This window comes from Osmerus mordax, chromosome 8 (assembly GCF_038355195.1).
Source record: "Osmerus mordax isolate fOsmMor3 chromosome 8, fOsmMor3.pri, whole genome shotgun sequence".
Lineage (NCBI taxonomy): Eukaryota > Metazoa > Chordata > Actinopteri > Osmeriformes > Osmeridae > Osmerus > Osmerus mordax.
The window spans coordinates 18,240,710-18,266,309 of record NC_090057.1 but is presented as its reverse complement, the minus strand read 5'-3'; the positions used below and the strand labels follow the sequence as shown (position 1 = coordinate 18,266,309).

General features: G+C 40.1%; 1 protein-coding gene across 1 annotated transcript in view; it reads right to left on the bottom strand.

The window, feature by feature from the left end:
- Nucleotides 1–539: 539 nt before the first annotated feature.
- LOC136948152 (uncharacterized) overlaps nt 540–25,600 on the bottom strand; it is a gene marked incomplete at its 5' end in the record, with an annotated part of 42,893 nt that continues 17,832 nt past the window's right edge. The window contains 3 exon segments of the mRNA XM_067242470.1: nt 540–575; nt 23,466–24,367; nt 24,370–24,868. Coding sequence (XP_067098571.1) covers nt 540–575; nt 23,466–24,367; nt 24,370–24,868 — 1,437 coding nt within the window.

Here is a 25,600-nt window from a genome sequence, read left to right as displayed (position 1 = left end):
CAGTTTACAATGCTGCAGTCTCCCCTGGTCGTGTAGATTCACCCTCTACAACTTCTGTAAGATCAGGGGATACCTGTCTGAGCATTCCACCCAGCTGCTAGTCCAAGCACTTGTTCTCTCCAAGTTGAACTACTGCAACTCACTGCTCGCCACTCTCCCAGCATGCGCAACACGCCCTCTCTAGAGAATTCAGAACGCAGCAGCCCGCCTGGTCTTCAATCTACCCAGACGCTCCCATGTTACCCGGCTCCTCATCTTTCTCCACTGGCTACCCATCACAGCCCGTATCAGATTCAAGACCCTGGTACTGACCTTCCGAGTGCTGAACGGGACTGCACTTGACTACATCAAGTCTCTCCTCCAGCCTTACACCCCCACCTGCCACCTACAGTCTTCTTCTGACAACCACCTGGTGGTCCCACCGCTCAAGACCGTCTTGGTCCCAACACAAGCTCTTCTCCTGTCTGGCCCCCAGTGGTGAAATCAACTCCCCACCTCCATCAGAGACACTGACTGTCTCACCACCTTCAAGAAAAGGCTCAAGACACTTGTTTCTGATTCCACTCATGGAAGTTCTATGTTCCACACAAAAGAACACTCTGATGTCTTCGGGAGACAAAGCAAACAATTTTAGTCCAAAGAAGTTAGTAAAATGATACATTTAAAGCTGCTGTCTTAGCGACTCTAATTCCCTCAACATATCTTCATACTGCTCCCAATCCAGACATACAGTACCGCTGACCCCAGAGTCGTGGTCAACAACAATCAAGACCATAAAATGTTGCTCAATGTCCTCCTCTGGCTCTGCTGGGTCAGGTTCTGGACTTTGTGGTCAAGATCAACGCTCCCAAACACCAGCATGTGACTTATTGGTATTGGTACTTATTGGTATTCCACTTAAATAACAAAGGAACAGAGCCTGCTGCAAAAACCCGTCTACCCTTAGCAGTAGTGATGATTTCATGGTCTTGGAAATGTCAACTCCATACCTTGATGTGTGGGGTCACCAGAATTCCACCCTCCTTATTTTGTGCAGCCACAGTGAACAAAGGCAGGTGTCTTTTGAGAAACAATGGAAGGGCAAATGGCTGTTATAACGACCAACCCACAGTAGCTTGAAACTTAAATGAGTCACGTACATTATATTTCTTTTTACTTAATTTTTTCCATACAACAGCACCACTCATCTTGTTGTTTGTTCCCAGATTGAGACAGTAACCAAAAACTGATTTGCCAATTTCTGGCTACACCAAAAGTTTGTCACTACGCTTGTGCACTGAGCTAATTCTAAACCAAGTGTTATTAGTTTTCAATTATACACTTACACACGCGCAAGCTTGGCGAGACGCATACACAACATTTCAGGCAATTGTGGGCTGACCAAGCCCCCACTCATTGCTTGGTCTTTAGCAAAGGCCCATGTGGATCTTGATGGTAATGCATTTTAGAAAAAGTTCTCAAAATCCTGAAACATTGATAGTATAGGCCAGGAGTAACTACCACACCACAAATGACGCACCATTATCCATAGGTGGCGCTACGGCCAAGCCCCAATTTTCCATTTACAAAGTGATGCCATTCGCATCCCATTTGTCCCAAAATTCTGAAATTCATTAGATATGCCTTATTTCTCATGAAGAACAAAAAAGCCTCAATAACCTATAACGGCCGCCATATTGGATTTTTTTGTACAATAAAGATTTAGGAAACACGTTTTTTCGCTACTTCTCCGACAATTTTTGTCCATTCTTCCCCAGAAGTGGCAGGTATCATCGTCAGAGCAACCCTCACTGAATTCTTCAACAGATCTTTGAATTTCGAAACCGTTTGTCTGGTACAGCCAATCAAAATCGTCAACAAAGCAACCAAACAGGAAGTTGGATCAAATCTCAGCAACTCTTTGAAATATCAACACCAAACTTGGTGTGTCACGTGAAAGACACTACATCATGTTCGCATGTGAGAAGGCAAATTAATATCTTAAAAAATGATTGAAATAAAGGAAATCTAATTTATTTCTATCTAACGCTAAAATAATGCTTTACACATCCGCCAGTCAAAAAACTCTGATTCAATCACATGTTCATAAAGACTATTGAGAATGTTTAGTACACAAATCTGAGAAAAAGTTGACTGTAACATTAAAAGTAGAAATTTGGTGAATATTTGAAAAATGCATGGAAAGGAAATTTCCAATGAAATGTCTCCCCTGCTCCTCAGCGCGCGCGCTCCACATTCTCACACACTCAGCCTTTCCCTTGACACACGCGCAAGCTTGACGAGACGCATACACAACATTTCAGGCAATTGTGGGCTGACCAAGCCCCCACTCATAGCTTGGTCTTTAGCAAAGGCCCATGTGGATCTTGATGGTATTGCATTTCCGATTTTGTATGCAATGGTAAAAAGTTCTCAAAATCCTGAAACATTGATAGTATAGGCCAGGAGTAACTACCACACCACAAATGACGCACCATTATCCATAGGTGGCGCTACGGCCAAGCCCCAATTTTCCATTTACAAAGTGATGCCATTCGCATCCCATTTGTCCCAAAATTCTGAAATTCATTAGATATGCCTTATTTCTCATGAGGAACAAAAAAGCCTCAATAACCTATAACGGCCGCCATATTGGATTTTTTGGGACAATAAAGATTTAGGAAACACGTTTTTTTGCTACTTCTCCTACAATTTTTGTCCAATCTTCCCCAGAATTGGCAGGTATCATCGTCAGAGCAACCCTCACTGAATTCTTCAACAGATTTTTGAATTTCAAAACCGTTTGTCCGGTACAGCCAATCAAAATCGTCAACAAAGCAACCAAACAGGAAGTTGGATCAAATCTCAGCAAATCTTTGAAATATCAACACCAAACTTGGTGTGTCACGTGAAAGACACTACATCATGTTCTCATGTGAGAATGCAAATTAATATCTTAAAAAATGATTGAAATAAAGGAAATCTAATTTATTTCTAACGCTAAAATAATGCTTTACACAAAGTTGACTGTAAGATGAAAAGTTGAATTTTTGTGAATATTTGAAAAATGCATGCTTGGCTAATTCCAATGAAACGTCTCCCCTGCTCCTCAGCGCGCGCGCTACACATTCTCACACACTCAGCCTTTCCCTTGACATACGCGCAATCTTGGTGAGACGCATACACAACATTTCAGGCAATTGTGGGCTGACCAAGCCCCCACTCATTGCTTGGTCTTTAGCAAAGGCCCATGTGGATCTTGATGGTATTGCATTTCCGATTTTGTATGCAATGGTAAAAAGTTCTCAAAATCCTGAAACATTGATAGTATAGGCCATGAGAAACTACCACACCACAAATGACCCACCATTACCCATAGGTGGCGCTACGGCCACGCCCCAATTGTCCATTTTCAAAGTGATGGCATTTCCACACCATCAGTCTAAAACGTCGGAAACTATACATGCCTTATTTATAATGGGAAACTATACAGTGGTGACCCATACAGTCCACCATGTACGCTGAACATTTTGAAAACGCACAAATATCTTCTTATGAACCATGACTCCAATTGACTAGAAATTTTGTTTGATGTGTAGGCCACACGTAGTTATGCTTGTTTGCTACCACAATAGCTATGGGAATAAGAGTGAATGCAATGAGGAGGTTATTGAAACGCAATACTCTGAGTTGGTGCATGTCAGTTTAGGCAGAGGTAGCTTTTTAAACCTCTACAGCCATGCCCCAATTTGCCTATATTCAAAGTGATGCCATTTGCATCCCATTTGTCCCAAAATTCTGAAATTCATTAGATATGCCTTATTTCTCATGAGGAACAAAAAAGCCTCAAGAACCTATAACGGGCGCCATATTGGATTTTTCTGTACAATAAAGATTAAGGAAACACGTTTTTTCGCTACTCCTCCTTCAATTCTGGTGCAATCTTCCCCAGAATTGGCACACATCATCGTCAGAGCAACCCTCACTCATGTATTCAACAGATTTTTTATTTTCACAACCGTTTGTCTGGTACAGCTCCTCAGCGCGCGCGTGCTCCACATTCTCACACACTCAGCCTTTCCCTTGACACACGCGCAAGCTTGGCGAGACGCAAACACAACATTTCAGGAGAGTGTGGGCTGACCAAGCCCCCACTCATTGCTTGGTCTTTAGAAAAGGCCCATGTTGATCTTGATGGTATTGCATTTCCGATTTTTTATGCAATGGTAAAAAGTTCTCAAAACCCTAAAACATTGATAGTATAGGCCAAGAGTAACTACCACACCACAAATGGCCCAATATCACCAATAGTTGACGCTACAGGCCACACCCTGATGCACAAAGATACAAGGCTTTCTGGAATGGGTAGGCTCACCATAGACCCTGAAGCCGACGCCAAGTGCCACCAAGCGGTGCCATTTGAGTTTCAGCCAAAGCCAGCTAATATTTTGTAAGCCGAATTGAGCCACCATCTGATATTTTTTGGCTCAGCAAGATGAAATTATTTGCGTCAAACAATAATTATATCTATCACATAGAGACATACACACTCAAAAAATCTATGATAAACTAAATCAATTTTGCACACCGGATTCGCCACAGTCTTGTGCTCGTTGCTATGATACACAGGACTCACAGTGAATTGATGACCAATTAAAATTGTGCGTTTTCCGATAGTGATGATCATAGACATAGACAGTAAAAGAAGCAATGCGTTTTTCTCTCACGCTGAGCTGAAATGGCGGAAACAACTAGAAAAGGTAATTGTTACTTGTTACATACTTTCTTAATTTCTATGTTGCATACTCAGACGTTTGTTAGATCTTCAGTTTTTGGAAGTAAGAATGCCGTTTTGTCAGGACTAGGGTTTTGTCGATATTTTTGTACTCTTTTAAAACTTGGAAATATTGAGATCTAGTAAATCAGTATAACATAAACATCTGTAGACATGAAGTGGCAGCTTCAGGCATTTGTAGCTGTTAACATTTTGGCGGCTGCAGCAGCCATTTAGGTTTTGGCTGAGCTGGCTAGCCAGCCAATAACTTCATCAGCCAGCCATTATTCTCAAAACAAATGGCTTCGGGGTCTAGCTCACCAAGCCCCCTCCCTTCACTCCTTGGCTTGAAATAAAAGCCCTTGTGGATCTTGATTGTATTGCATTTCAGATTTGGTATCCCATTGGTAAGTCTACAGCATGGATGTTTCTATACAGTGACAATTTGTGAAGAATATACATTTTTCAATGGTTCGCAATGTTTTGGAGGAATCCGCCATTGCTGCTTGCAGCTATATTTAGGATTCCTCCGTAAGGAGGAAACCTATTGTTATTGTTAGTTTTATTATTATTATTATTATTATTATTATTATTATTCTAGTTCCATGGGAGTCAATGGCAGCCCCTAGAACCCTTGGATAACTTTTTGTTAAATTTGGCACACTCATTAAGGACAGTTCCTTCTATACCTACACCAAGTTTCATGTATCCCATCAGACCACTCTAGCGCCACCAATGGGTCAAAGTTGGACTTGTGTTTACACACGCAACTTTTGAACCGTATGACTGATTTACAAAAATGAGGTACCATTGGATTCCCTGGATGAAGACGAGTTCAACGCACCCTATGACGTCAATTTCCGGTTGTATAGATTTTCCGCTATTTCCGGTTGTATCAAAAACCTTTGAAAGCCTACTCCTCCTACAATTATTGTCATATCTTCTTCAAAATGACCATAGATGATCTTCAGACCAAGCCTCACAAAAGTTATCCCATGGCGTTTTGATTTTCTAAACCGTTTGTCCGGCACAACCAATCAAAATCAGCAAAAAAGTAACCAAACAGGAACTTGGGTCAAATCTCAGCAAATCTTTGAGATATCAACACTAAACTTGGTATATCGGTGGACGACACTACAACATGTTACCATGTGCAAAGGCAACTTCATATCTCAAAAGATGATTGATATAAAGCAAATCGAATTTATCGCTAACGCTAAAATAATGCTTTACACATCCGCCGGTCAAAAACTGATACTTTGATTCAATCACAAGTTCATATGAAGACTCTTGAGAATGTTTAGTACACAAATCTGAGGAAAAGTTGACTGTAACATGAAAAGTCGATTTTATGTGAATATTTGAAACATGCATGCTTGGCTAATTGCTAACGAAATTTTCAATGAAATGTCTCCCCTGCTCTTCAGCGCGCGCGTGCTCCACATTCTCACACACTCAGCCTTTCCCTTGACACACGCGCGGGCTTGGCGAGACGCATACACAACATTTCAGGCAATTGTGGGCTGACCAAGCCCCCACTCATTCCTTGGCTTGAAGTGAAGGCCCTTGTGGATCTTGATGGTAATGCATTTTAGAAAAAGTTCTCAAAATCCTGAAACATTGATAGTATAGGCCAGGAGTAACTACCACACCACAAATGACGCACCATTATCCATAGGTGGCGCTACGGCCAAGCCCCAATTTTCCATTTACAAAGTGATGCCATTCGCATCCCATTTGTCCCAAAATTCTGAAATTCATTAGATATGCCTTATTTCTCATGAGGAACAAAAAAGCCTCAATAACCTATAACGGCCGCCATATTGGATGTTTTTGTACAATAAAGATTTAGGAAACACGTTTTTTTGCTACTTCTCCTACAATTCTTGTCCAATCTTCCCCAGAATTGGCAGGTATCATCGTCAGAGCAACCCTCACTGAATTCTTTAACAGATTTTTGAATTTCAAAACCGTTTGTCCGGTACAGCCAATCAAAATCGTCAACAAAGCAACCAAACAGGAAGTTGGATCAAATCTCAGCAAATCTTTGAAATATCAACACCAAACTTGGTAAGATGACTCGGAACCGTCTTCTGAGGATGTCCAATCAATTTGGTGTCATGTGATCGTGTCATGTGATCGGCGTGGCCGCAGGAACCAAAAATGTTTTTTGGCCAATAACTGTTGATTTGTTTGCCTTTAGTTCATGAAAACTCTTGAGAATGTTTAGTACACAAATCTCAGAAAAAGTTGACTGTAAGATGAAAAGTTGAATTTTGGTGAATATTTGAAAAATGCATGCTTGGCTAATTGTTAAGGAAATTTCCAATGAAACGTCTCCCTCTGCTCCTCAGCGCGCGCGCTACACATTCTCACACACTCAGCCTTTCCCTTGACACACGCGCAAGCTTGACGAGACGCATACACAACATTTCAGGCAATTGTGGGCTGACCAAGCCCCCACTCATTGCTTGGTCTTTAGCAAAGGCCCATGTGGATCTTGATGGTATTGCATTTCCGATTTTGTATGCAATGGTAAAAGTTCTCAAAATCCTGAAACATTTATAGTATAGGCCAAGAGTAACTACCACACCACAAATGGCCCAATATCACCCATAAGTGACGCTACAGGCCACGCCCTGATACACAAAGATACAAGGCTTTCTGGAATGGGTAGGCTCAACCAAGCCCCCTCCCTTCACTCCTTGGCTTTAAATAAAAGCCCTTGTGGATCTTGATGGTATTGCATTTCATATTTGGTATCCCATTGGTAAGTCTGCGGCATGGAATTTTACAGTGACTATTTGTAAAGAATATACATTTTTCAGTGGTTTGCAATGTTTGGAGGAATCCGCCATTGCTGCTTGCAGTTATATTTATTATTATTATTCTAGTTCCATGGGAGTCAATGGCAGCCCCTAGAACCCTTGGATAACTTTTTGTTAAATTTGGCACACTCATTAAGGACAGTTCCTTCTATACCTACACCAAGTTTCATGTATCCCATCAGACCACTCTAGCGCCACCAATGGGTCAAAGTTGGACTTGTGTTTACACACGCAACTTTTGAACCGTATGACTGATTTTCAAAAATGAGGTACCATTGGATTCCCTGGATCAAGACGAGTTCAACGCACCCTATGCCGTCAATTTCCGGTTATATAGATTTTCCGCTATTTCCGGTTGTATCAAAAACCTTTGAAAGCCTACTCCTCCTACAATTTTTGTCATATCTTCTTCAAAATGACCAGAGATGATCTTCAGACCAAGCCTCACAAAAGTTATCCCATGGCGTTTTGATTTTCTAAACCGTTTGTCCGGCACAACCAATCAAAATCAGCAAAAAAGTAACCAAACAGGAACTTGGGTCAAATCTCAGCAAATCTTTGAGATATCAACACTAAACTTGGTATATCGGTGGACGACACTACAACATGTTACCATGTGCAAAGGCAACTTCATATCTCCAAAAATGATTGATATAAAGCAAATCGAATTTATCGCTAACGCTAAAATAATGCTTTACACATCCGCCGGTCAAAAACTGATACTTTGATTCAATCACAAGTTCATATGAAGACTCTTGAGAATGTTTAGTACACAAATCTGAGGAAAAGTTGACTGTAACATGAAAAGTCGATTTTATGTGAATATTTGAAACATGCATGCTTGGCTAATTGCTAACGAAATTTTCAATGAAATGTCTCCCCTGCTCTTCAGCGCGCGCGTGCTCCACATTCTCACACACTCAGCCTTTCCCTTGACACACGCGCGGGCTTGGCGAGACGCATACACAACATTTCAGGCAATTGTGGGCTGACCAAGCCCCCACTCATTCCTTGGCTTGAAGTGAAGGCCCTTGTGGATCTTGATGGTAATGCATTTTAGAAAATGTTCTCAAAATCCTGAAACATTGATAGTATAGGCCAGGAGTAACTACCACACCACAAATGACGCACCATTATCCATAGGTGGCGCTACGGCCAAGCCCCAATTTTCCATTTACAAAGTGATGCCATTCGCATCCCATTTGTCCCAAAATTCTGAAATTCATTAGATATACGTTATGTCTCATGAGGAACAAAAAAGCCTCAATAACCTATAACGGCCGCCATATTGGATTTTTTTGTACAATAAAGATTTAGGAAAAACGTTTTTTTGCTACTTCTCCTACAATTTTTGTCCAATCTTCCCCAGAATTGGCAGGTATCATCGTCAGAGCAACCCTCACTGAATTCTTCAACAGATTTTTGAATTTCAAAACCGTTTGTCCGGCACAGCCAATCAAAATCAGCAAAAAAGTAACCAAACAGGAACTTGGGTCAAATCTCAGCAAATCTTTGAGATATCAACACTAAACTTGGTATATCGGTGGACGACACTACAACATGTTACCATGTGCAAAGACAACTTCATATCTCAAAAAATGATTGATATAAAGCAAATCGAATTTATCGCTAACGCTAAAATAATGCTTTACACATCCGCCGGTCAAAAACTGATACTTTGATTCAATCACAAGTTCATATGAAGACTCTTGAGAATGTTTAGTACACAAATCTGAGGAAAGGTTGACTGTTACATGAAAAGTCGATTTTATGTGAATATTTGAAACATGCATGCTTGGCTAATTGCTAACGAAATTTTCAATGAAATGTCTCCCCTGCTCTTCAGCGCGCGCGTGCTCCACATTCTCACACACTGAGCCTTTCCCTTGACACACGCGCGGGCTTGGCGAGACGCATACACAACATTTCAGGCAATTGTGGGCTGACCAAGCCCCCACTCATTCCTTGGCTTGAAGTGAAGGCCCTTGTGGATCTTGATGGTAATGCATTTTAGAAAAAGTTCTCAAAATCCTGAAACATTGATAGTATTGGCCAGGAGTAACTACCACACCACAAATGACACACCATTATCCATAGGTGGCGCTACGGCCAAGCCCCAATTGTCCATTTACAAAGTGATGCCATTCGCATCCCTTTTGTCCCAAAATTCTGAAATTCATTAGATATGCCTTATTTCTCATGAGGAACAAAAAAGCCTCAATAACCTATAACGGCCGCCATATTGGATTTTTTTGTACAATAAAGATTTAGGAAACACGTTTTGTTGCTACTTCTCCTACAATTTTTGTCCAATCTTCCCCAGAATTGGCAGGTATCATCGTCAGAGCAACCCTCACTGAACTCTTCAACAGATTTTTGAATTTCAAAACCGTTTGTCCGGTACAGCCAATCAAAATCGTCAACAAAGCAACCAAACAGGAAGTTGGATCAAATCTCAGCAAATCTTTGAAATATCAACACCAAACTTGGTGTGTCACGTGAAAGACACTACATCATGTTCCCATGTGAGAAGGCAAATTAATATCTTAAAAAATGATTGAAATAAAGGAAATCTAATTTATTTCTAACGCTAAAATAATGCTTTACACATTCGCCGGTGCAAAACTGATACTCTGATACAATCACAAGTTCATGAAGACTCTTGAGAATGTTTAGTACACAAATCTCAGAAAAAGTTGACTGTAAGGTGAAAAGTTGAATTTTGGTGAATATTTGAAAAATGCATGCTTGGCTAATTGCTAACGAAATTTCCAATGTAATGTCTCCCTCTGCTCCTCAGCGCGCGCGCTCCACATTCTCACACACTCAGCCTTTCCCTTGACACACGCGCGGGCTTGGCGAGACGCATACACAACATTTCAGGCAATTGTGGGCTGACCAAGCCCCCACTCATTCCTTGGCTTGAAGTGAAGGCCCTTGTGGATCTTGATGGTAATGCATTTTAGAAAAAGTTCTCAAAATCCTGAAACATTGATAGTATAGGCCAGGAGTAACTACCACACCACAAATGACGCACCATTATCCATAGGTGGCGCTACGGCCAAGCCCCAATTTTCCATTTACAAAGTGATGCCATTCGCATCCCATTTGTCCAAAAATTCTGAAATTCATTAGATATACCTTATGTCTCATGAGGAACAAAAAAGCCTCAATAACCTATAACGGCCGCCATATTGGATTTTTTTGTACAATAAAGATTTAGGAAACAAGTTTTTTTGCTACTTCTCCTACAATTTTTGTCCAATCTTCCCCAGAATTGGCAGGTATCATTGTCAGAGCAACCCTCACTGAATTTCTTCAACAGATTTTTGAATTTCAAAACCGTTTGTCCGGTACAGCCAATCAAAATCGTCAACAAAGCAACCAAACAGGAAGTTGGATCAAATCTCAGCAAATCTTTGAAATATCACCACCAAACTTGGTGTGTCACGTGAAAGACACTACCTCATGTTCCCATGTGAGAAGGCAAATTAATATCTTAAAAAATGATTGAAATAAAGTAAATCTAATTTATTTCTAACGCTAAAATAATGCTTTACACAAAGTTGACTGTAAGATGAAAAGTTGAATTTTTGTGAATATTTGAAAAATGCATGCTTGGCTAATTGTTAAGGACATTTCGAATGAAATGTCTCCCCTGATCCTCAGCACGCGCGCTCCACATTCTCACACACTCAGCCTTTCCCTTGACACACGCGCAAGCTTGGCGAGACGCATACACAACATTTCAGGCAATTGTGGGCTGACCAAGCCCCCACTCATTGCTTGGTCTTTAGCAAAGGCCCATGTGGATCTTGGTGGTATTGCATTTCCGATTTTGTATGCAATGGTAAAAAGTTCTCAAAATCCTGAAAGATTGATAGTATAGGCCAAGAGTAACTACCACACCACAAATGGCCCAATATCACCCATAAGTGACGCTACAGGCCACGCCCTGATACACAAAGATACAAGGCTTTTTGGAATGGGTAGGCTCACCAAGCCCCCTCCCTTTACTCCTTGGCTTGAAATAAAAGCCCTTGTGGATCTTGATGGTATTGCATTTCAGATTTGGTATCCCATTGGTAAGTCTACAGCATTGATGTTTCTATACAGTGACAATTTGTGAAGAAAATACATTTTTCAATGGTTCGCAATGTTTTGGAGGAATCCGCCATTGCTGCTTGCAGCTATATTTATTATTAGGATTCCTCCGTAAGGAGGAAACCTATTGTTATTGTTAGTTTTATTATTAGGATTCCTCCGTAAGGAGGAAACCTATTGTTATTGTTAGTTTTATTATTATTATTAGGATTCCTCCGTAAGGAGGAAACCTATTGTTATTGTTAGTTTTATTATTATTATTATTATTCTAGTTCCATGGGAGTCAATGGCAGCCCCTAGAACCCTTGGATAACTTTTTGTTAAATTTGGCACACTCATTAAGGACAGTTCTTTCTATACCTACACCAAGTTTCATGTATCCCATCAGACCACTCTAGCGCCACCAATGGGTCAAAGTTGGACTTGTGTTTACACATGCAACTTTTGAACCGTATAACTGATTTTCAAAAATGAGGTACCATTGGATTCCCTGGATCAAGACGAGTTCAACGCACCCTATGACGTCAATTTCCGGTTATATAGATTTTCCGCTATTTCCGGTTGTATCAAAAACCTTTGAAAGCCTACTCCTCCTACAATTTTTGTCTTATCTTCTTCAAAATGACCAGAGATGATCTTCAGACCAAGCCTCACAAAAGTTATCCCATGGCGTTTTGATTTTCTAAACCGTTTGTCCGGCACAGCCAATCAAAATCAGCAAAAAAGTAACTAAACAGGAACTTGGGTCAAATCTCAGCAAATCTTTGAGATATCAACACTAAACTTGGTATATCGGTGGACGACACTACAACATGTTACCATGTGCAAAGGCAACTTCATATCTCAAAAAATGATTGATATAAAGCAAATCGAATTTATCGCTAACGCTAAAATAATGCTTTACACATCCGCCGGTCAAAAACTGATACTTTGATTCAATCACAAGTTCATATGAAGATTCTTGAGAATGTTTAGTACACAAATCTGAGGAAAAGTTGACTGTAACATGAAAAGTCGATTTGTGGTGAATATTTGAAACATGCATGCTTGGCTAATTGATGACGAAATTTCCAATGAAATGTCTCCCCTGCTCTTCAGCGCGCGCGTGCTCCACATTCTCACACACTCAGCCTTTCCCTTGACACACACGCGGGCTTGGCGAGACGCATACACAACATTTCAGGCAATTGTGGGCTGACCAAGCCCCCACTCATTCCTTGGCTTGAAGTGAAGGCCCTTGTGGATCTTGATGGTAATGCATTTTAGAAAAAGTTCTCAAAATCCTGAAACATTGATAGTATAGGCCAGGAGTAACTACCACACCACAAATGACGCACCATTATCCATAGATGGCGCTATGGCCAAGCCCCAATTTTCCATTTACAAAGTGATGCCATTCGCATCCCATTTGTCCCAAAATTCTGAAATTCATTAGATATACCTTATGTCTCATGAGGAACATAAAAGCCTCAATAACCTATAACGGCCGCCATATTGGATTTTTTTGTACAATAAAGATTTAGGAAACACGTTTTTTTGCTACTTCTCCTACAATTTTTGTCCAATCTTCCCCAGAATTGGCAGATATCATCGTCAGAGCAACCCTCACTGAATTCTTCAACAGATTTTTGAATTTCAAAACCGTTTGTCCGGTACAGCCAATCAAAATCGTCAACAAAGCAACCAAACAGGAAGTTGGATCAAATCTCAGCAAATCTTTGAAATATCACTACAAAACTTGATGTTTCACGTGAAAGACACTACATCATGTTCCCATGTGAGAAGGCAAATTAATATCTTCAAAAATGATTGAAATAAAGGAAATCTAATTTATTTCTAACGTTCAATTAATGCTTTACACATTCGCTGGTGCAAAACTGATACTCTGATACAATCACAAGTTCATGAAGACTCTTGAGAATGTTTAGTACACAAATCTCAGAAAAAGTTGACTGTAAGGTGAAAAGTTGAATTTTGATGAATATTTGAAAAATGCATGCTTGGCTAATTGTTAAGGAAATTTCTAATTAAATGTCTCCCCTGCTCCTCAGTGCGCGCGCTCCACATTCTCACACACTCAGCCTTTCCCTTGACACACGCGCAAGCTTAGCGAGACGCATACACAACATTTCAGGCAATTGTGGGCTGACCAAGCCCCCACTCATTGCTTGGTCTTTAGCAAAGGCCCATGTGGATCTTGATGGTATTGCATTTCCGATTTTGTATGCAATGGTAAAAAGTTCTCAAAATCCTGAAACATTGATAGTATAGGCCATGAGAAACTACCACACCACAAATGACCCACCATTACCCATAGGTGGCGCTACGGCCACGCCTCAATTGTCCATTTTCAAAGTGATGGCATTTCCACACCATCAGTCTAAAACGTCGGAAACTATACATGCCTTATTTATAATGGGAAACTATACAGTGGTGACCCATACAGTCCACCATGTACGGTGAACATTTTGAAAACGTACAAATATCTTCTTATGAACCATGACTCCAATTGACTAGAAATTTTGTTTGATGTGTAGGCCACACGTAGTTATGCTTGTTTGCTACCACAATAGCTATGGGAATAAGAGTGAATGCAATGAGGAGGTTATTGAAACGCAATACTCTGAGTTGGTGCATGTCAGTTTAGGCAGAGGTAGCTTTTTAAACCTCTACAGCCATGCCCCAATTTGCCTATATTCAAAGTGATGCCATTTGCATCCCATTTGTCCCAAAATTCTGAAATTCATTAGATATGCCTTATTTCTCATGAGGAACAAAAAAGCCTCAAGAACCTATAACGGGCGCCATATTGGATTTTTCTGTACAATAAAGATTAAGGAAACACGTTTTTTCGCTACTCCTCCTTCAATTCAGGTGCAATCTTCCCCAGAATTGGCACACATCATCGTCAGAGCAACCCTCACTCATGTATTCAACAGATTTTTTATTTTCACAACCGTTTGTCTGGTACAGGTCCTCAGCGCGCGCGTGCTCCACATTCTCACACACTCAGCCTTTCCCTTGACACACGCGCAAGCTTGGCGAGACGCAAACACAACATTTCAGGAGAGTGTGGGCTGACCAAGCCCCCACTCATTGCTTGGTCTTTAGCAAAGGCCCATGTGGATCTTCATGGTATTGCATTTCCGATTTTTTATGCAATGGTAAAAAGTTCTCAAAACCCTAAAACATTGATAGTATAGGCCAAGAGTAACTACCACACCACAAATGGCCCAATATCACCAATAGTTGACGCTACAGGCCACACCCTGATGCACAAAGACACAAGGCTTTCTGGAATGGGTAGGCTCACCATAGACCCTGAAGCCAACGCCAAGTGCCACCAAGCGGTGCCATTTGAGTTTCAGCCAAAGCCAGCTAATATTTTGTAAGCCAAATTGAGCCACCATCTGATATTTTTTGGCTCAGCAAGATGAAATTATTTGCGTCAAACAATAATTATATCTATCACATAGAGACATACACACTCAAAAAATCAATGATAAACTAAATCAATTTTGCACACCGGATTCGCCACAGTCTTGTGCTCGTTGCTATGATACACAGGACTCACAGTGAATTGATGACCAATTAAAATTGTGCCTTTTCCGATAGTGATGATCATAGACATAGACAGTAAAAGAAGCAATGCGTTTTTCTCTCACGCTGAGCTGAAATGCCGGAAACAACTAGAAAAGGTAATTGTGTTGTTCTCACATACTTTCTTAATTTCTATTTTGCATACTCAGACGTTTGTTAGATCTTCAGTTTTTGGAAGTAAGAATGCTGTTTTGTCAGGACTAGGGTTTTGTCGATATTTTTGTACTCTTTTAAAACTTGAAAATATTGAGATCTAGTAAATCAGTATAACATAAACATCTGTAGACATGAAGTGGCAGCTTCAGGCATTTGTAGCTATTAACATTTTGGCGGCTGCAGCAGCCATTTAGGTTTTGGCTGAGCTGGCTAGCCAGCCAATAACTTCATCAGCCAGCCATTATTCTCAAAACAAATGGCTTCGGGGTCTAGCTCACCAAGCCCCCTCCCTTCACTCCTTGGCTTGAAATAAAAGCCCTTGTGGATCTTGATGGTATTGCATTTCAGATTTGGTATCCCATTGGTAAGTCTACAGCATGGATGTTTCTATACAGTGACAATTTGTGAAGAATATACATTTTTCAATGGTTCGCAATGTTTTGGAGGAATCCGCCATTGCTGCTTGCAGCTATATTTAGGATTCCTCCGTAAGGAGGAAACCTATTGTTATTGTTAGTTTTATTATTATTATTATTATTATTATTATTATTATTCTAGTTCCATGGGAGTCAATGGCAGCCCCTAGACCCCTTGGATAACTTTTGTTATTGTTAGTTTTATTATTATTATTATTATTAGGATTCCTCCGTAAGGAGGAAACCTATTGTTATTGTTAGTTTTATTATTATTATTATTATTATTATTATTATTATTCTAGTTCCATGGGAGTCAATGGCAGCCCCTAGACCCCTTGGATAACTTTTTGTTAAATTTGGCACACTCATTAAGGACAGTTCCTTCTATACCTACACCAAGTTTCATGTATCCCATCAGACCACTCTAGCGCCACCAATGGGTCAAAGTTGGACTTGTGTTTACACACGCAACTTTTGAACCGTATGACTGATTCTCAAAAATGAGGTACCATTGGATTCCCTGGATCAAGCCGAGTTCAACGCACCCTATGACGTCAATTTCCGGTTATATGGATTTTCCGCTATTTCCGGTTGTATCAAAAACCTTTGAAAGCCTACTCCTCCTACAATTTTTGTCATATCTTCTTCAAAATGACCAGAGATGATCTTCAGACCAAGCCTCACAAAAGTTATCCCATGGCGTTTTGATTTTCTAAACCGTTTGTCCTGCACAGCCAATCAAAATCAGCAAAAAAGTAACCAAACAGGAACTTGGGTCAAATCTCTGCAGATCTTTGAGATATCAACACTAAACTTGGTATATCGGTAGACGACACTACAACATGTTACCATGTGCAAAGGCAACTTCATATCTCAAAAAATGATTGATATAAAGCAAATCGAATTTATTGCTCACGCTAAAATAATGCTTTACACATCCGCCGGTCAAAAACTGATACTTTGATTCAATCACAAGTTCATATGAAGACTCTTGAGAATGTTTAGTACACAAATCTGAGGAAAAGTTGACTGTAACATGAAAAGTCGATTTTATGTGAATATTTGAAACATGCATGCTTGGCTAATTGCTAACGAAATTTTCAATGAAATGTCTCCCCTGCTCTTCAGCGCGCGCGTGCTCCACATTCTCACACACTCAGCCTTTCCCTTGACACACGCGCGGGCTTGGCGAGACGCATACACAACATTTCAGGCAATTGTGGGCTGACCAAGCCGCCACTCATTCCTTAGCTTGAAGTGAAGGCCCTTGTGGATCTTGATGGTAATGCATTTTAGAAAAAGTTCTCAAAATCCTGAAACATTGATAGTATAGGCCAGGAGTAACTACCACACCACAAATGACGCACCATTATCCATAGGTGGCGCTACGGCCAAGCCCCAATTTTCCATTTACAAAGTGATGCCATTCGCATCCCATTTGTCCCAAAATTCTGAAATTCATTAGATATGCCTTATTTCTCATGAGGAACAAAAAAGCCTCAATAACCTATAACGGCCGCCATATTGGATTTTTTTGTACAATAAAGATTTAGGAAACACGTTTTTTTGCTACTTCTCCTACAATTTTTGTCCAATCTTCCCCAGAATTGGCAGGTATCATCGTCAGAGCAACCCTCACTGAATTCTTCAACAGATTTTTGAATTTCAAAACCGTTTGTCCGGTACAGCCAATCAAAATCGTCAACAAAGCAACCAAACAGGAAGTTGTATCAAATTTCAGCAAATCTTTGAAATATCACCACCAAACTTGGTGTGTCACGTGAAAGACACTACATCATGTTCCCATGTGAGAAGGCAAATTAATATCTTAAAAAATGATTGAAATAAAGGAAATCTAATTTATTTCTATCTAACGCTAAAATAATGCTTTACACATCCGCCAGTCAAAAAACTCTGATTAAATCACATGTTCATAAAGACTCTTGAGAATGTTTAGTACACAAATCTCAGAAAAAGTTGACTGTAACATGAAAAGTTGAAATTTGGTGAATATTTGAAAAATGCATGCTTGGCTAATTGTTAAGGAAATTTCCAATGAAATGTCTCCCCTGCTCCTCAGCGCGCGCGCGCTCCACATTCTCACACACTCAGCCTTTCCCTTGACACACGCGCAAGCTTGACGAGACGCATACACAACATTTCAGGCAATTGTGGGCTGACCAAGCCCCCACTCATTCCTTGGCTTGAAGTGAAGGCCCTTGTGGATCTTGATGGTAATGCATTTTAGAAAAAGTTCTCAAAATCCTGAAACATTGATAGTATAGGCCAGGAGTAACTACCACACCACAAATGACGCACCATTATCCATAGGTGGCGCTATGGCCAAGCCCCAATTTTCCATTTACAAAGTGATGCCATTCGCATCCCATTTGTCCCAAAATTCTGAAATTCATTAGATATGCCTTATTTCTCATGAGGAACAAAAAAGCCTCAATAACCTATAACGGCCGCCATATTGGATGTTTTTGTACAATAAAGATTTAGGAAACACGTTTTTTTGCTACTTCTCCTACAATTCTTGTCCAATCTTCCCCAGAATTGGCAGGTATCATCGTCAGAGCAACCCTCACTGAATTCTTTAACAGATTTTTGAATTTCAAAACCGTTTGTCCGGTACAGCCAATCAAAATCGTCAACAAAGCAACCAAACAGGAAGTTGGATCAAATCTCAGCAAATCTTTGAAATATCAACACCAAACTTGGTAAGATGACTCGGAACCGTCTTCTGAGGATGTCCAATCAATTTGGTGTCATGTGATCGTGTCATGTGATCGGCGTGGCCGCAGGAACCAAAAATGTTTTTTGGCCAATAACTGTTGATTTGTTTGCCTTTAGTTCATGAAAACTCTTGAGAATGTTTAGTACACAAATCTCAGAAAAAGTTGACTGTAAGATGAAAAGTTGAATTTTGGTGAATATTTGAAAAATGCATGCTTGGCTAATTGTTAAGGAAATTTCCAATGAAACGTCTCCCTCTGCTCCTCAGCGCGCGCGCTACACATTCTCACACACTCAGCCTTTCCCTTGACACACGCGCAAGCTTGACGAGACGCATACACAACATTTCAGGCAATTGTGGGCTGACCAAGCCCCCACTCATTGCTTGGTCTTTAGCAAAGGCCCATGTGGATCTTGATGGTATTGCATTTCCGATTTTGTATGCAATGGTAAAAGTTCTCAAAATCCTGAAACATTTATAGTATAGGCCAAGAGTAACTACCACACCACAAATGGCCCAATATCACCCATAAGTGACGCTACAGGCCACGCCCTGATACACAAAGATACAAGGCTTTCTGGAATGGGTAGGCTCAACCAAGCCCCCTCCCTTCACTCCTTGGCTTTAAATAAAAGCCCTTGTGGATCTTGATGGTATTGCATTTCATATTTGGTATCCCATTGGTAAGTCTGCGGCATGGAATTTTACAGTGACTATTTGTAAAGAATATACATTTTTCAGTGGTTTGCAATGTTTGGAGGAATCCGCCATTGCTGCTTGCAGTTATATTTATTATTATTATTATTCTAGTTCCATGGGAGTCAATGGCAGCCCCTAGACCCCTTGGATAACTTTTTGTTAAATTTGGCACACTCATTAAGGACAGTTCCTTCTATACCTACACCAAGTTTCATGTATCCCATCAGACCACTCTAGCGCCACCAATGGGTCAAAGTTGGACTTGTGTTTACACACGCAACTTTTGAACCGTATGACTGATTTTCAAAAATGAGGTACCATTGGATTCCCTGGATCAAGCCGAGTTCAACGCACCCTATGACGTCAATTTCCGGTTATATGGATTTTCCGCTATTTCCGGTTGTATCAAAAACCTTTGAAAGCCTACTCCTCCTACAATTTTTGTCATATCTTCTTCAAAATGACCAGAGATGATCTTCAGACCAAGCCTCACAAAAGTTATCCCATGGCGTTTTGATTTTCTAAACCGTTTGTCCTGCACAGCCAATCAAAATCAGCAAAAAAGTAACCAAACAGGAACTTGGGTCAAATCTCTGCAGATCTTTGAGATATCAACACTAAACTTGGTATATCGGTAGACGACACTACAACATGTTACCATGTGCAAAGGCAACTTCATATCTCAAAAAATGATTGATATAAAGCAAATCGAATTTATTGCTCACGCTAAAATAATGCTTTACACATCCGCCGGTCAAAAACTGATACTTTGATTCAATCACAAGTTCATATGAAGACTCTTGAGAATGTTTAGTACACAAATCTGAGGAAAAGTTGACTGTAACATGAAAAGCCGATTTTATGTGAATATTTGAAACATGCATGCTTGGCTAATTGCTAACGAAATTTTCAATGAAATGTCTCCCCTGCTCTTCAGCGCGCGCGTGCTCCACATTCTCACACACTCAGCCTTTCCCTTGACACACGCGCGGGCTTGGCGAGACGCATACACAACATTTCAGGCAATTGTGGGCTGACCAAGCCCCCACTCATTCCTTGGCTTGAAGTGAAGGCCCTTGTGGATCTTGATGGTAATGCATTTTAGAAAAAGTTCTCAAAATCCTGAAACATTGATAGTATAGGCCAGGAGTAACTACCACACCACAAATGACGCACCATTATCCATAGGTGGCGCTACGACCAAGCCCCAATTGTCCATTTACAAAGTGATGCCATTCGCATCCCATTTGTCCCAAAATTCTGAAATTCATTAGATATGCCTTATTTCTCATGAGGAACAAAAAAGCCTCAATAACCTATAACGGCCGCCATATTGGATTTTTTTGTACAATAAAGATTTAGGAAACACGTTTTTTTGCTACTTCTCCTACAATTTTTGTCCAATCTTCCCCAGAATTGGCAGGTATCATCGTCAGAGCAACCCTCACTGAATTCTTCAACAGATTTTTGAATTTCAAAACCGTTTGTCCGGTACAGCCAATCAAAATCGTCAACAAAGCAACCAAACAGGAAGTTGTATCAAATCTCAGCAAATCTTTGAAATATCACCACCAAACTTGGTGTGTCACGTGAAAGACACTACATCATGTTCCCATGTGAGAAGGCAAATTAATATCTTAAAAAATGATTGAAATAAAGGAAATCTAATTTATTTCTATCTAACGCTAAAATAATGCTTTACACATCCGCCAGTCAAAAAACTCTGATTAAATCACATGTTCATAAAGACTCTTGAGAATGTTTAGTACACAAATCTCAGAAAAAGTTGACTGTAACATGAAAAGTTGAAATTTGGTGAATATTTGAAAAATGCATGCTTGGCTAATTGTTAAGGAAATTTCCAATGAAATGTCTCCCCTGCTCCTCAGCGCGCGCGCGCTCCACATTCTCACACACTCAGCCTTTCCCTTGACACACGCGCAAGCTTGACGAGACGCATACACAACATTTCAGGCAATTGTGGGCTGACCAAGCCCCCACTCATTCCTTGGCTTGAAGTGAAGGCCCTTGTGGATCTTGATGGTAATGCATTTTAGAAAAAGTTCTCAAAATCCTGAAACATTGATAGTATAGGCCAGGAGTAACTACCACACCACAAATGACGCACCATTATCCATAGGTGGCGCTATGGCCAAGCCCCAATTTTCCATTTACAAAGTGATGCCATTCGCATCCCATTTGTCCCAAAATTCTGAAATTCATTAGATATGCCTTATTTCTCATGAGGAACAAAAAAGCCTCAATAACCTATAACGGCCGCCATATTGGATGTTTTTGTACAATAAAGATTTAGGAATCAGTAGTATCAGTGTGCATGTTTCCTAAATCTTTATTGTACAAAAAAATCCTTGCGCGCGCTCCACATTCTCACACACTCAGCCTTTCCCTGACACACGCGCAAGCTTGACGAGACGCATACACAACATTTCAGGCAATTGTGGGCTGACCAAGCCCCACTCATTGCTTGGTCTTTAGCAAAGGCCCATGTGGATCTTGATGGTATTGCATTTCCGATTTTGTATGCAATGGTAAAAAGTTCTCAAAATCCTGAAACATTGATAGTATAGGCCAAGAGTAACTACCACATTAGTTGTGTATTAGTACACTGATACACAAAGATACAAGGCTTTCTGGAATGGGTAGGCTCAACCAAGCCCCCTCCCTTCACTCCTTGGCTTTAAATAAAAGCCCTTGTGGATCTTGATGGTATTGCATTTCATATTTGGTATCCCATTGGTAAGTCTGCGGCATGGAATTTTACAGTGACTATTTGTAAAGAATATACATTTTTCAGTGGTTTGCAATGTTTGGAGGAATCCGCCATTGCTGCTTGCAGTTATATTTAGGATTCCTCCGTAAGGAGGAAACCTATTGTTATTGTTAGTTTTATTATTATTATTATTATTATTCTAGTTCCATGGGAGTCAATGGCAGCCCCTAGAACCCTTGGATAACTTTTTGTTAAATTTGGCACACTCATTAAGGACAGTTCCTTCTATACCTACACCAAGTTTCATGTATCCCATCAGACCACTCTAGCGCCACCAATGGGTCAAAGTTGGACTTGTGTTTACACACGCAACTTTTGAACCGTATGACTGATTTTCAAAAATGAGGTACCATTGGATTCCCTGGATCAAGACGAGTTCAACGCACCCTATGACGTCAATTTCCGGTTATATAGATTTTCCGCTATTTCCGGTTGTATCAAAAACCTTTGAAAGCCTACTCCTCCTACAATTTTTGTCATATCTTCTTCAAAATGACCAGAGATTATCTTCAGACCAAGCCTCACAAAAGTTATCCCATGGCGTTTTGATTTTATAAACCGTTTGTCCGGCACAGCCAATCAAAATCAGCAAAAAAATAACCAAACAGGAACTTGGGTCAAATCTCAGCAAATCTTTGAGATATCAACACTAAACTTGGTATATCGGTGGACGACACTACAACATGATACCATGTGCAAAGGCAACTTCATATCTCAAAAAATGATTGATATAAAGCAAATCGAATTTATCGCTAACGCTAAAATAATGCTTTACACATCCGCCGGTCAAAAACTGATACTTTGATTCAATCACAAGTTCATATGAAGACTCTTGAGAATGTTTAGTACACAAATCTGAGGAAAAGTTGACTGTAACATGAAAAGTCGATTTTATGTGAATATTTGAAACATGCATGCTTGGCTAATTGCTAACGAAATTTTCAATGAAATGTCTCCCCTGCTCTTCAGCGCGCGCGTGCTCCACATTCTCACACACTCAGCCTTTCCCTTGACACACGCGCGGGCTTGGCGAGACGCACACACAACATTTCAGGCAATTGTGGGCTGACCAAGCCCCCACTCATTCCTTGGCTTGAAGTGAAGGCCCTTGTGGATCTTGATGGTAATGCATTTTAGAAAATGTTCTCAAAATCCTGAAACATTGATAGTAAGTAAGTAAGTAAGTAAGACTTTATTTATATAGCACATTTCATACAAGAATTGTAGCTCAAGGTGCTTTACATAAAATCAATAAAAACAATAATACAAGTGATAAATAATTCAAACAATAATAAAAATCCCAATAAGATCTCTGTTCAAGAGAGAAAACAACTTTAAAAAGTAGGAAAACCCTTTTGAGATCAAATTACTTAAATGCTTCGGTAAAAAGGTAGGTTTTAAGCTGTCTTTTAAAAATGTCTAGAGTGTTAGCTTCCCTAATATTTATGGGTAATTTGTTCCATAGTTTTGGGGCGTAATTGACAAAGGCCGAATCACCAATCTTCTTATGACTGCTTCTGGTGACCTCTAATAGGCCTGCATTTGATGATCGCAGTGTTCTAGCTGGTGTGTAGTTTATAAAGGAGTTAGCAATGTAGCTAGGTCCTTGTCCGTGTAGAGCTTTGTATGTGAGAAAAAGGACCTTAAAGTCAATTCTGAAGGTAACAGGGAGCCAGTGTAAAGTAGCTAGGACAGGACTAATGTGTTTTCTCCTTTTAGTTTTGGTTAATAATCTAGCTGCAGAATTTTGAATGAGCTGTAGTCTTTCAGTGGTTTTCTTGGGAAGACCAGTGAAAAGTGCGTTACAGTAGTCCAGCCGGCTGGATATAAAAGCATGAATTAACTTCTCTGCATCATTTTGGTTTATGAATGGTCGTACCTTTGCTATATTCCTCAGGTGAAAGAAAGCTGTTTTGGTCACTTTATTAATGTGAGAGTTGAAATTCAAATCTGAGTCCAGGATTACGCAGAGACTCGTCACCTCTGGTTTAAGACAGGGGGTTAAGCCTCCAAGATTCTTAATAAGCATCTCTCTTTTGGATTTGGGGCCACATAGTAGGACTTCGGTTTTGTCTTCATTTAATTTAAGAAAGTTATCATTCATCCATTTGTTTATTGCCAACAGGCAGTTTGTAATGGAATTGATGGCCGTTGCATCGTTGGGTTCAGTGGATATATATAGTTGTGTGTCATCCGCATAGCTATGGAAATCTATGTTATGTTCTCTGATTATGTCGCCGAGTGGTAACATATAAAGAGAAAAAAGTAATGGACCTAACAGCTTCCTTGAGCAACCCCGTAGCAGTTCTGATGTTTCTTGGACCTATGGTCACCTAAACTAACATAAAACTTCCTTCCTGTGATATATGATTTCAGCCAGTTCAATACACTATCCGTGAACCCAATAAGCTTTTCCAGTCTATTGATTAGGATGTCGTGATCAATTGTATCAAATGCTGCACTGAGATCTAACAGGATAAGGATAGAGACTTTATTTGCATCAGAGTTTAGTCTGAGGTCGCTAATTATTTTGGTGAGAGCAGTTTCAGTACTGTGATATTTCCTGAAACCTGACTGCGAGACTTCCAGGATGTTATTTTCTTCAAGAAAATAATTTAATTGGACTAAAACTATCTTTTCCAGTACTTTACTAATAAATGGGAGGTTTGATATTGGTCTGTAATTTGCAAGTAGACTGTTATCCAATTTGGGTTTCTTTAATAGGGGCTTTACAACAGCTGTTTTGAAGGCATCTGGGAAGACGCCAGTTCTAAGGGATGTGTTTATAATCTCTAGCACCGGACCTGAGACACTATCAAACACTCGCTTAAAGAATGTTGTGGGTATAGGATCAATATCTGAGGTTGTGGAGTTAGATTCGCTGACAATTTTGGAAAGTTCACTAAGTGTGATACAGGTAAATGTGCTCATGGTTATGTTGCAGAATCTACTGATGTCAGTTTCGACCCCACTATTAATAATACTCGCTCTAATCAAAGTTATTTTGTTCTTGAAGAACAAAGCAAGCTCTTCACATTTAACTGCTGAGGATGGAGGTGGGGCAGGGACAGTGTTTAGCAGCTGGTCAATGGTGGAGAAAAGAACTCTGGAATTTCTGGCATTTTCTGTAATAATGTTGGAGAAATATTCTCTCCTTGCTAGACGGATGGTTTTGTTAAAGGTGGTTAGTGTATCTTTGTAGATATTGTAGTGGATAGTGATCTTTGTTTTCCTCCATTTTCTCTCTGCTGCACGGCATTTTCTTTTCGTTTCACTAACATTTTTATTTCTCAGCAATGGGGAGGTTCTGCTTGTGCACTTCTTTTTGGTTTTCAGTGGTGCAACTGAGTCTAACACAGATAATAGTGCATAATTGAGGTTCTCTACCATTTAATTCAGAGAGCAATCATGGTAAGTCGGCTCATGTAGAACAAATTGTTCAGAAAATGTCATCATAGCTGTATCGTCTAAATATCTTCTATGGACTAAGAATTCTTTTTTGGTTTTTGTTAG